At 56.7% G+C, this 11,051-nt stretch overlaps 6 protein-coding genes across 6 annotated transcripts; all 6 read right to left on the reverse strand.

The window, feature by feature from the left end:
- Window positions 1–648: 648 nt before the first annotated feature.
- GGTG_06207 (hypothetical protein) lies at window positions 649–1,122 on the reverse strand (the record flags this gene model as incomplete). Its single annotated transcript, XM_009224022.1, has 2 exons — window positions 649–972; window positions 1,105–1,122. 2 exons carry the CDS (start codon window positions 1,120–1,122, stop codon window positions 649–651), a joined length of 342 nt encoding a protein of 113 aa, XP_009222286.1.
- Window positions 1,123–1,644: 522 nt separating this feature from the next.
- GGTG_06208 (hypothetical protein) lies at window positions 1,645–2,925 on the reverse strand (the record flags this gene model as incomplete). Its single annotated transcript, XM_009224023.1, has 3 exons — window positions 1,645–2,205; window positions 2,227–2,379; window positions 2,473–2,925. 3 exons carry the CDS (start codon window positions 2,923–2,925, stop codon window positions 1,645–1,647), a joined length of 1,167 nt encoding a protein of 388 aa, XP_009222287.1.
- Window positions 2,926–5,119: 2,194 nt separating this feature from the next.
- On the reverse strand, window positions 5,120–5,727 carry GGTG_06209 (hypothetical protein; the record flags this gene model as incomplete). Its single annotated transcript, XM_009224024.1, has 2 exons — window positions 5,120–5,523; window positions 5,595–5,727. 2 exons carry the CDS (start codon window positions 5,725–5,727, stop codon window positions 5,138–5,140), a joined length of 519 nt encoding a protein of 172 aa, XP_009222288.1. The 3' UTR covers window positions 5,120–5,137.
- A 433-nt stretch (window positions 5,728–6,160) lies between these two features.
- GGTG_06210 (hypothetical protein) lies at window positions 6,161–8,599 on the reverse strand (the record flags this gene model as incomplete). The annotated part of the gene is made up of 4 exons (XM_009224025.1): window positions 6,161–6,509; window positions 6,629–7,072; window positions 7,811–8,424; window positions 8,501–8,599. The coding sequence occupies 4 exons, from the start codon at window positions 8,597–8,599 to the stop codon at window positions 6,161–6,163; spliced, it is 1,506 nt and encodes a 501-aa protein (XP_009222289.1).
- Window positions 8,600–9,299: 700 nt separating this feature from the next.
- GGTG_06211 (hypothetical protein) lies at window positions 9,300–9,608 on the reverse strand (the record flags this gene model as incomplete). Its single annotated transcript, XM_009224026.1, has 1 exon — window positions 9,300–9,608. The coding sequence occupies one exon, from the start codon at window positions 9,606–9,608 to the stop codon at window positions 9,300–9,302; it is 309 nt and encodes a 102-aa protein (XP_009222290.1).
- A 22-nt stretch (window positions 9,609–9,630) lies between these two features.
- GGTG_06212 (hypothetical protein) lies at window positions 9,631–10,783 on the reverse strand (the record flags this gene model as incomplete). Its single annotated transcript, XM_009224027.1, has 1 exon — window positions 9,631–10,783. The coding sequence occupies one exon, from the start codon at window positions 10,781–10,783 to the stop codon at window positions 9,671–9,673; it is 1,113 nt and encodes a 370-aa protein (XP_009222291.1). The 3' UTR covers window positions 9,631–9,670.
- Window positions 10,784–11,051: the final 268 nt, after the last annotated feature.

The raw sequence follows: 11,051 nt of genomic DNA on the forward strand, positions 1-11,051 counted from the left end.
CTTTTGCTGTTATTACATAGGTACCTACCTAGGTACGCACGAGGATGAAATGATCGAGAATCAACAGCGGATGCCCGGGGCTCGGCGCACCGGATCCGGACATTAAAAACCTGCTCCTCCGATTGTGGACACTGCCGTCGATGCTCGGTACTCGGCAACCCCTTCTCGGGAGACAGGGCACAGGGTTATGAATTCGTGGAAGTATATTTGTATTTTAGCAGTCACTGACCATCTCATTTCAGTAACCAAGCTGCTGAAGATAACCGCAATATCCACTAGAGGTTGGGATAGCAGACTGCTCAGTGAATTCCTTGCTTAGAAATACAAGCTCGGCACTTCTTTATCCGCGCCCGAGGGCCTCAACGGTGATTCCCCGCCAGTTACCAAGACAAAGTATGTACATAGCATATACGGATGGATAGAGAGCCGGGTCCTTGCCGACTAGGAGGAAAAAAGGCAGCAACTCAGGGTAGGGCGCCACGGGCAATTGAGCATCAGAGCAAAGGGGCGTGCTTAGTTCTTTCCGGCAAAGTGAAAGAAGGTACCTTGGGCTGCAGGTGATGAGATGAGAGCTCCCTCAGGCTTTGCGGAGAAGTCGACCGGGAGTAAGTAGTTGTCTTGCTAGGGAGGGTGTTGGGCGCCTCCCATTCAAGTGCGCGAGGAGCGCGAAGCGAGAGGTGTGTAGCAGGGAATGTAGAAGCTGGAACTGCTTGGCACTATGCAGCAGGCCAAGGGGCCGCCCTGGATGGCGCTCAGCACCCGGCATCTTGACGCGTTGTACACCTTGACGTTGCGTCCGCTGTTCCGGTAGCGGTAGGAGGCGCAGCTCAGGCGGGACACGGTAGCGTCGGCCTTGCTGCGGGCCTCCATCGTCTCAAGAGCGGCCTCGGGGACGCCGGCGAGGATGGCTGAGAAACGGATGCTTCCTGGTGAGTGGCTGTGTGGAAACTCTTGACTTTGGGATGAGAGGAGCTGGTGAGTGATGAGGTTATGTAGGCTTGCGCTAGTGCCCTGATGACAAAGAAGTCAAGCAGACTAAGATAGGGGACGACGGAATCCTTCTACAGCCGTAAAGGATTGCGCTTTGGGATATAACATTCACACCTCGTAGAATGCAGACATGACCTAGATGGAGCGCATGCTACCAAGGAAATGCCCCACATTTGGAAAACACCACGGCCTTGCCGCAACTCTGCACATGGTTGGGTAGCTGGAAGATCGATAAAATTGTTTTCAAGCGGTTTGGGAGTCGGTCGTCGTCCTCTCTATCTTTTACGATGCCGTGTCGGAGCAGTGTTCTTCTCGGCACTCGACGTTGATCACATCGACCACAACGATCTAACAACCCCACAAATACCGAGGGCACAAGATCATTTTCCATTCAACTCCCAGCCTGGCCTTTGTGCCTCTGCACTCTCTATAAACCACCACGCTCTATTCTGACATAAGCCACATCATACAGTATTATCTTTCGCTCAGTATGTCTTCCCACCCTGGCGTTTGTGCCGAGTTGATCCATAAACGGACCCACCGCCGGATAGAGGAGGTGTAGGACGAGTGTAAATGTGAGAGGAAAAACAAGTGGAAAGCAAGTAGAAACAGAAACGGGGCGAAGGTAAAGCCCAGTGAGATCCGTCATCGCCCCTAAAAGGGAAGTTTCTTCTTTGTCTCGGCGATCTTTTTCCACGCGTGGCCGAGCCCAAAGTCAGGGAAGTCGACGCCGGCGTACTGCGGCTTGATATCCCAGACGGAGCCCCTCCTCTCCGCGTCGGGCCAGCTGGCTCTGGACCCGTCATCGCCGGACTGGCAGCTCTCGGAGCCGTTGGGGCGGATGTCGCTGTTGGCGCCGCGCATCTCCATGCCGAGGCCGGATGGGTAGACCCACTGGGCGACGGGTTGGCGCTGGGTGTTGTAGCCGACGAGCTCGCCGCCCTTCATCATGCTGTCGACGACGATGTCGACGGGCTGGTCCAGGTTGATGGCCGTGCGCGCCAGCAGCTTGGCCGCGCCCCTGAGCGACACGACGTAGCCCGTCAGGCAGACCATGCCGCCGGCGCGGTACACGACGCGCCTGCCGGCCAGGGTCGTTGCCGAACCAGCCGCGGCGGCGAACTCGTCCCGGTACAGCCGGAAGCCCGTGCCCTCCTTCCAGTGGCCGCTGCACTGGCCGAGGCTGAGTATGTCCCAGAGCCCGCTGCGCGCCGCCTAGGGGTCGTCCCGGCCGACCGCCATGTTGCCGTTGGGGTTGTCGGCGTGGAGGAGGTCGAGGAAGGGCCCGTTGAGGTTGCCCATTATGCGTCGCAGCTGCGTGTCCCACACAGCGTCCGACCCCATGATCAGGACGGCTGGGGACCGCTTCATGAGCATCTGCTGCCAGACCTTGATCGTGTTGAAGACTGCTTGTCAGAAAAAAAAGGGGGAGTATGGGAAAAGGGAAACACTGGTGAAAGCGTCAGAGTTGGCGTGGCAAACATTGGCATGTGCCCGCCATGTGGCCACCTCTGGCGGCCCGAGCCTGCTCAGGTTGCTCGTCGGGGGGAAGCCGACCACCTCGGACCCCGCTTTGTCCTTGGGGAACCCCAGGATGGGCTTCACCTCGATGTCGGACATGTAGCACTGGATGGCGAGGGCGTCGAGGCGGACGTAGCGGTAGTCCATGTTGATGAACTGGATCGACTCGATCCCGAGGGTTCTGTTTGAAGCAGAATCGTAACCCTGCGCCTCACCACCGTGGCCGCCATTGCCATTGTTGCTGTAGCTGTTGTTGTTGTTGCTGCTGCTGCCCTTGACGACGTGGTCCTTGATCTTAGCCGCCGCGTTCCTGACGGGTCGTAGATATCGCTCCTGTACGAGCCGGCTGAGCCGAGGACGACGACGGTCATGGTGAAAGCGGCGAGCGCCAGGACCGCCCACCGCCGGCGGCATACCTGGGCTAGCATGCCGACTATCCTTTTACCCATCTGCCCCTTGGTGAGCCCGACCATACAATGAAAAAAGGACGACGTTTGACACCAGTATTTTGATAGAAGGGCCTCTTGGTTGTGGAGAGTACGCTTGACCAAATACATGCCAAAGGCGAGATTGAAAAAACTCTAGTCGAACCCCAATGTCTCCCGTCTCACTCTCTCCTCCCCGAGCGCCAGCCATCGGCAACCCCTTGTATCCTGACCACACTCGCATGACAGAAGCACAAAAAATAAGTAGCCCCATCTCAGACCCCCTTCCTGACTCTTTGGAAGGCGCAGTTTTGTGGCTGTCTCGGGTACCCCACGGCCAGTATCAAAACCAATAAACTGGTCTGTCTCATGGTGAGCATCACCCATCTGTCGTGATGGCTGAGGTTGGCCCACCCCATCCATGCCCGTTTGTCACAGGGGGTTGCTTATATTCTTTTATCTCCATTGGGCTTTCGGTCCGCTCGGCGTGCACGCCAGGAAATTTAATGCTCTGAGCCGGGGAGCTGGTAGACTCCAATATACTGGACACAAAGATCAGGCTGTTGGTTCAAGAGGCGGCACGGTTGTTTGGACGCCATCAATGTACGGCTGCACATCGAACACAAAGTAGATCGTGGCCAACCTCGAAACAGTAGTCGACAAAATCAGAACCGTACGGAATGTTGATTGAAGCTCGGCTGCGAAGTCGACGCTTCCAGTGACCTCATCGACAAGCGACCTTCACACAAACCTTGCGCCATCACCACACGTGCCATGCTATGTCCCACATAATTATGCTAGTTTAATGATCCGAAGGAAGTGATGAGCGAAATGGAAAACATACCAGGCATGGATCTAAGGGCCACTCAGGCGAGTGCTCCCCCAGACTAAGTCTGCCAGGGAATAAAGAATGCGAGACAGGACCGACAATGCAGTCAGATCACGGTCTTGGCCAATGATCACGGCAGGGATGAGGGGCGATACGGATTAGAAGATTACCCATACGCACCTCAACCAACGGCCGAGGTTGCCGCGTCGGCGCAGCCCAGGTGGTTCCGTGAGTGGATTGTAGGGTTCGGCTTCGCTGGCCGCCGGCTCCCTGCGAGCCATTAACCATACAGTCTTTCTTGACCGGAGGGCGATATATACTAGGAGATCCCCGGCTCCTCAAGAGGAAACTACCGATGGCCGGTCTCTTGCTTCGGGAGGGGCCCACCCTCCCCTGAGCGCTGACGACCAGTGTTTATCGAGCTGACGGTGCAGGAGGATGCGATTTTAGTCTCCTTCACGATGCCGCTCCTCAGGGTCTGTTCCCCTAGGGTCTCAAACCCACCGGGTGGCCTTTCTGTGAGAAGTTCGACAGCAGTCCCGGCGTCCACTGCGATTCAAGCCCAATATTAGAGTGCGTGTGGTTGTTTCTAGGCCGAGCTCGCTCGAGAGTGTTCCTTTGGGGAAGGGGAGGAAACGCAGTCTCACTGCCCGTTTCTACATGTTTCTGCCTGTCAACCCTGAGCGGGACCGGCGAGCTCACCGAGAGGTGTACGGCTTCTAGTAACGCGCAGCACGACGTTCAAGTTGTTGACTCGACGGATCGTACAAGGACGGATTGTTGGTGACAAGTAAGCCGTGGCTCGGAGACGGCGTCATCGGCGAGAAGGGGGCTATGACTTGGGAACGGCCAACCTAGCCGTGGCCACGATGAACCGTGGTTTTGGCGGCGACATTGTAATGAGAATCGGAATCGTGGGCTTGACGGACGTGTCCTGCGATTTTGGTGATTGAAGGCACGGGGTGGATGAGGGCGGTGGTGTGAGAGAGGCAACTGAAAACCTAGAAAGAGATAAAAGGAGAAAAAATGTAGGCCCATTACGGTCACACCGTCTGAAACTGTCACACAGGCCTAGCTTGGGCTGCTTCGAGCGCTCTTCAGTCGTATTCTAGCACATAATGGAGTACGTTGCTCTGAGTCGCATCAATCTGAAACCAGAATTCACACTGGTAGCTTAGGTATTGGCATTGCCAAGGGCAAGAGCCCACAAAGTCTTTTGCCAGAACGAGCGACGGTTGTGAAGCAGATCCATGCTAAGTTGATCTTGAGAATAAAGGCAGCCAATCAGTAATAAATACCTTGTAGGTGCCTGCCTCTGGGTACCTAGGTAGTAGGCACATATAAAAAAACGCAAACATCGCTGCTTCACCCTCTACCCCTGGAGCCCGCCGAAATCGCAATCGGTAAGCATCCTCGCAAACTTGATGGCCTCTCTCTTCGCTTCTTCCTCTGGGTATTGCATCCCATGCAAGTCCTGGTCCCAAGTGAGGGCATATATTTTGCCACCGTCACCACCGTCACCACCATCACTGCCCCCTCGCTTCAGGTGCAACACCCAACATACACGCCCAAGGACCTTGAAGATTCTGACCGTGATGTCCCCCTCTGGCGGGTGCGGGTCCTCGGCATACATAACCCATCGATCGTCGCCATCATCGGGCAAGAAACCGGCTATGAGTCGCCTAAGGTTGATGGCGCTGAGGTTGACCTCCCAAGGAACCGTCTTGGGCGCTACCAAGGGCGGAAGACAACGCAGACCTGGTTCGAGCTTTAGCCTCTAGAAATTTGCAGATGTTTGGATTCGATGAAAGGCCTAGGGGACAAGTTACCTCGAACGGGGTACCAATATGAGTGTGACTCTGAGCTCGAATCCGGCTTCGCATCACCCGCGTGCTCCGCGGCGTCCTGCCCACTCCTCGGCACGTCTGTGTCCGTAATAGCCTGCCTGTCTGACAGCCCCATTGGTCCGGTAGTGATGGAAATAATCGAAATGTATATTTTGGTATACGGCGGGCCGGGGTTTAATATTTCAAGGACGGATATACTTGGACATTAAGGAAGGGAAACGTGAGCTGGTGGGGGAAGGCGTGTTTATCTCGGGGATGGGTGTGTGCACTTGCCTGGGTGCTACCCTTGGTTACCACCGTGGCGGCTCGAAGCCGGGGATAAATCAGCCAGGCAGGACACTTTCCAGCCCAATATCAGGGCATTAGACAAAAGGAGACCCCTCCCATCAAAGCTAAAAAGCCAGGACAATCAGAACAGCGGTTCTGATTGCGATAATGGCCTCATACACCCAAACGAAACACGAGAGGCAAGCTGCAAATGTATAAAAAGGGAAGGAGTCAATCTGCCAGAGGGAGAGCATGATACAGCTATATACACACAAAATAGATCACCTCCAAATGGGCCCGTTCTGGGGGTGCTCATACCTGAGCGCTCCGTTGTCGTGGGCGAAGACGGGCCGGCCCGAGAAAAACTCGCGGTACTGCGGCGTGTAGCGGTCGACAGACAGGTTCGGGGCCGCGGCATAGCCCTGGCAGCGGCGGAACCCCTGGACGAGCAGGTTATGGAGACTCTGGCGCAGCGTACAACCGCCCGCCGCGTTCTCCCGCGGGATAACCCAGCAGTCGACCCGGCAATCCTCCCGCTGGATCTGGTCGGGTATATTGGCGCGGAACTGCAGCAGCAGGGTCTCGCCGTCGAAGCAGAAGATTTGGGGGCACTTGTACTTGTGCGCGTATCTGGACTTGCAAATTGGTTGTCAGGTGGTGTCTTACCGGAGCCAAGCTCTCGAGACAGCGGTTTAGAGGGATTGCGCCCCTCCTGCCATTGATCACGCCTGAGGAGGTTTCTTTTGAACTCGCCGATAACGAGCGGAGGCCTATCCCCACCCACCGGCGAATATGTAACATCGGCGATTTCCATACAGGGCTGCTCAGTCCACGCCTTGGCTTCGGAAGTTTGCAAAACCGCAGGGGTGCCGTTCCAAGCGGCCAGAACGACGTTTGAAACCTCAGTGTGGAACCAGAGAGCCATGTCAGACCCGGTGCCGAGGCGGTAAGGCCGCCGGTTGGGCCTTTGAGCAAGCGTGTTCAACCTCAACTGGTCGTCGCTGAAGCGCGGGACCATGGCTTCCCATCCGGCGACGGTTGCTTCCTTACCATCTGTCCCCAAAACGTTGCGAGTGTGCACAGACAATCTGGTACCGGTGATAGGAGGGTATCGGGTGGCCCAGTCCCTGCCTGTCCCCGATGTATAGCCCGTAACATGGGCAGGGTTGGTTGGGGCCTCTTGGAGGATCTGGCTGAACGGCACCGACATAGTTAGTGGTGATGCTCTTCGTGGGGTCGAAAAGAGGCGGTGTTGGATACCCCAACGGGAATATTGAGGGGTAAAGCAAACAGGAAATAGGGAACAGGAATAGGGGAAAGAGGCCTTCAAGATGAGCTAGGTAATAGGCGCCATGTCGCCTCACTCCAGCTGCAAAGATAAATATGTATGCGCTTCCCTCCTCACATCCCACGCATAATATGGCCGCATTCCGCAAAGGGCGTTTGTGTGACGCCGCTGTTACCCTTGCAGGTGGAGTGAGGCTGGCTGGTTTTCACCCTACGATTGGAAGGTGGAACATCGCCAACTTTCCATCTTTTCGGCCCGCAGCTCACACACCTGGGTGCGTGCTTAGAGCGCCTCACGTCTGAAATCTTCTATTGGGGTAACATCACCGACTGCCCACTGTTTCAGCCTTACCTCTATGAGAGCTATTTTACACACTCAACCGCGCATACCCTAGCATTATATTCACCCGCTGCCCTGCTTTCCCAACGAGCAGCTACGAAGCCCTGTTGGCCACGGCTCCGAAGCTTTCTAGTGCTAGGTAGTGTTAGCGTGGCGTGCAAAATTCGGAGCAGGGTCTGCAGTCTCCTTACTTTGCGGAAGAGGTTCAGGTCGAGATAGATCCACAGTCTCCCAAGTTTGCTGAGGTCTCCGATGGCTAGGGAGCACGCCCCAGGGAATTCCTTTGGGAAAGCGATCGTGTAACCTTATGTACTGCCTCAGAACGTGATTGACGGCAGTATATGCGCAATACTCTGGATCCACGTCCTCTGTTACCGGCTCCGACGTATCAAAATCGATAAGCATAATCCTGTCGTCCACCACATGTATATTGTCCAGCTTTGCGTCGCAATGATCGACCCCGGCGTCAGCAACTGCCCGGAACGCATCATTCAGCATCTCTTCAACGCGACCGAGGGGAAGCGAGCCAACTTCGGGCTCGCCTAATGGGATCCCGCCGATATCCGATATAATAAGTGCGCGCCTTTTGACTTTGTCCGTGCTTGGGTACTCAATCTGGCCGTAAAGCTTGGGCACAACATGTCCGCCCAAAGGGGCCAACAGCTTGTACATTCCCACCTCATTGTCAAATTCTTCCTTCCAACCAGGCTTTTCTCTTTTTAAAATAATACGGTCGGGCAGGAACCATTCGGGCCATCGTGCTTCGAAGCGGTCTTTCCACGTCGCAGGGAGGAAGCGGGATAGACAATCGGAAAGTCGGCCGAGCGTGCTTGGCAGCACGCGCAAAAACACCACATTGGGGTGGTGGCCGCACACCTTCCCGCGCGCCGCAACTCGTCGAGTGCCAAATCGAAAGTTCTGCTCCGGGACAGGGTGTCAGCACGAGAAGATTATCTAGCCTGCTGGCAACTAGTGGCTGAATGAAGTGACTGACGAAATCGGCTTCCCGCGTAGTCTTCGAGTTGCTGTCGACGTCGGCGTGTGTTCTGGGCTGTTGCCAGGGCTGTGGCCTAGACGGTGGCACGGGATGCATCGTGGTGTGAGTTTGTGTTGTGGAAGGAAGAAAACAGCAAAGCGTCGAGGTCGCGCGAAATCGAGCCGCGCTTGGGCGACCACTAAAGTGTTAATTGTACAGCGATCCAGCCTGTACCGGCAAAAGGCGAAAAGGAGAAAGGAAAAGGGAAGGGGCGCCGTCCTTCTCTTCGCGGGAGGGCAGAGCCCCAAGGACGCTCTATAAGTACCTAGATAGTAGGAACCCTCCATAGCGGCGGGATCAGGGCCTGTCGAAAAGGGTGGGTGGCGCACTGGTCGTGGCTAGCGCAACGGGCTGGTAGGAATCTACTTCTAACCGGCTTAACCTCCCTAAATAGATTTCCGTTTCCTGTCGAACGCGGGAGGGAAACCGTTGGAAAAAAACGCTTGTTGGCCAGTTGGCCAATAGGCAATGCGGACGCCGGATTTCCAACTGCTCCCGACCCGAGCGGACGGGATTCCGTGTATTCCAGTGGGTATGGCCCGTATGTGCTCGTTGAGGCAAGTCCCATTTTTTATTGTTCATATAAGGGGTGATCAAATAGGTAGATGCCTAGAACAAGGAATGGGATATCGAATGGGAAACAGGGACTGGAAAGTAGTCATGGCAGGAAAAGGGCCCAGACTGCTGGTTAATCTAATTTGTACGGCGTATTTGGCAGCACCCGATTCCCAATATCGTCCTCCTTGTCCCCCATGGGCTACAACAGCAGGTCCTCGCCATCCGCGGCGATGCAGTACCGCCCGCTCAGAACCTCGGGGTTCTCGACGAGGCTGCTAGGGAGGGCCTTGTCTGCGGGCCGGGGGCTGCGCAGCGCGAGCGCGACCACCTCGAGCGGCGAGTCCCAGCTCGAGCTGGCGACGCCGACGAGACCGACGCTCCAGAGGAGAAACAGAACGGCGACGGCCGAGTAGGCAAACAGGCCCGCCAGCAGCGGGCCCGCCTGGTCGCTGTTGCGCGAGTAGCCGTAGCCGAACATGGCGACGTTGAAGTAGAGCGGGAGCAGCATGTCGTCGTCGGTCTAGGTGGGGGCCGTGAAGGCGCCGCTGCGGCACCGGGGGTCGATGCTGCTCAGCTGGAAGATTCCGAAGACGGGCCTGACCCGGAACATGTCCAGCACCACTTGCCGTCGGGATTGGTAAGCCGGGGCTTGGTGTCAGCGTCGCTGGCTGAGTTCGATAGGCCCATGGCGAGTAGCATGTTGACGAGCGTTTCCACATGGCCGAGCGTGGTGACTGCGGAGCGAGAGGCCGCACCTCCAGGACCGGCCAGCCCCGCAGCCGTGGCCAGTCGCTGGAAGATGGTCGTGTCGGTCGAAGGGCCGATGGGCACGTCGATGAGGTCCGCGTACTGTTTTTCGATTAGCACGCGGTGGAAGTTGCCCACCTCCCAGCCGAGAGGCAGGGGCCCTGGGCGCGCGGCCGTCATTTTGTCGATGGCCGTGTCGCTACCTGTGGTCATCATCTCGTCAAGGTTCGTCGCGAGGCGCGTGGTCATAGTCTTGTTAGGGGTCGTTTTAAGGTCGGCCCATATCCATTTTGTAGTGGACACACAGCCGTACAGCACGGAGCCCTGGCCCTCGAGGGGGAGAGATATGGCCGTGACGATGGATACATTCCTCCAGAGCCCGGGGGTACTAAGATTGAAAAAGAAAAGTCGCGGAACGGAGCTGTGCCCTATTGACAGGAACCTGTCCAGCCCGGCGTCTGGGATGGTCATGTTCTGGTACAGCATCTCCGCATCTTTGCTGCGAACATCAGGGAAGACGACGAGGCGGCTACCGTTGACCGAGAAGGATTCGTTCTGCGCAACGACAGTCGCCTGGCATCGCGTCTGAGCACTCGCATGGGGCGAGAAGGACCAGAAGCGGTAGTTGGACCCGCGTCTCTCGGCCTTCTCTACATCTGCCATCAGGAACAGGGCTTCCCAGAAGTGGCCCATGGCGTCCGACATGGCCGTTGCGATGGCACGGTGCGGCATGAGGATCAAAGACTCCCCCATGGCCTCGGGACGGACGGGTCTTCGCGGATCGCCAGGGAAAACTGCATCGCTGCTCCGGGCACCGCGGTAGACCAGACCCCAGGTGGCTTTCTGAAAAAGCGCCTCTTCTCCTCGTCTAGGTGTCTGTGGTTGCGGAAAGTGGCCACCAGCCTCTCCATCGACTCCCAGCCCTCCGAAGGGCATTTGGGGTTCCCGGCAACCCTGCAAACATCGCCGGCGAGCGTGCCAGTGGAGGTGATGTTGGCGTCGAGGAGTGCGGTGTTGCCAATTCTGTACTGCTTCAAGTCGAGGAAGACGAGCTGCTTAGCCCACTTCAAGTCCGGCCGGACCAAGTTGGCGCCAACCCACTGCTCTGTGTAGAGTTAGCCAAGCCACCACCGGGAACAAGATGAATCGTGGCGGCCAAAAGAGCCTGAAAGCGGTTCTTGTGAATGACTACATGTTTCGGAGT

This window comes from Gaeumannomyces tritici (assembly GCF_000145635.1).
Source record: "Gaeumannomyces tritici R3-111a-1 unplaced genomic scaffold supercont2.3, whole genome shotgun sequence".
Classification (NCBI taxonomy): Eukaryota; Fungi; Ascomycota; class Sordariomycetes; order Magnaporthales; family Magnaporthaceae; genus Gaeumannomyces; species Gaeumannomyces tritici.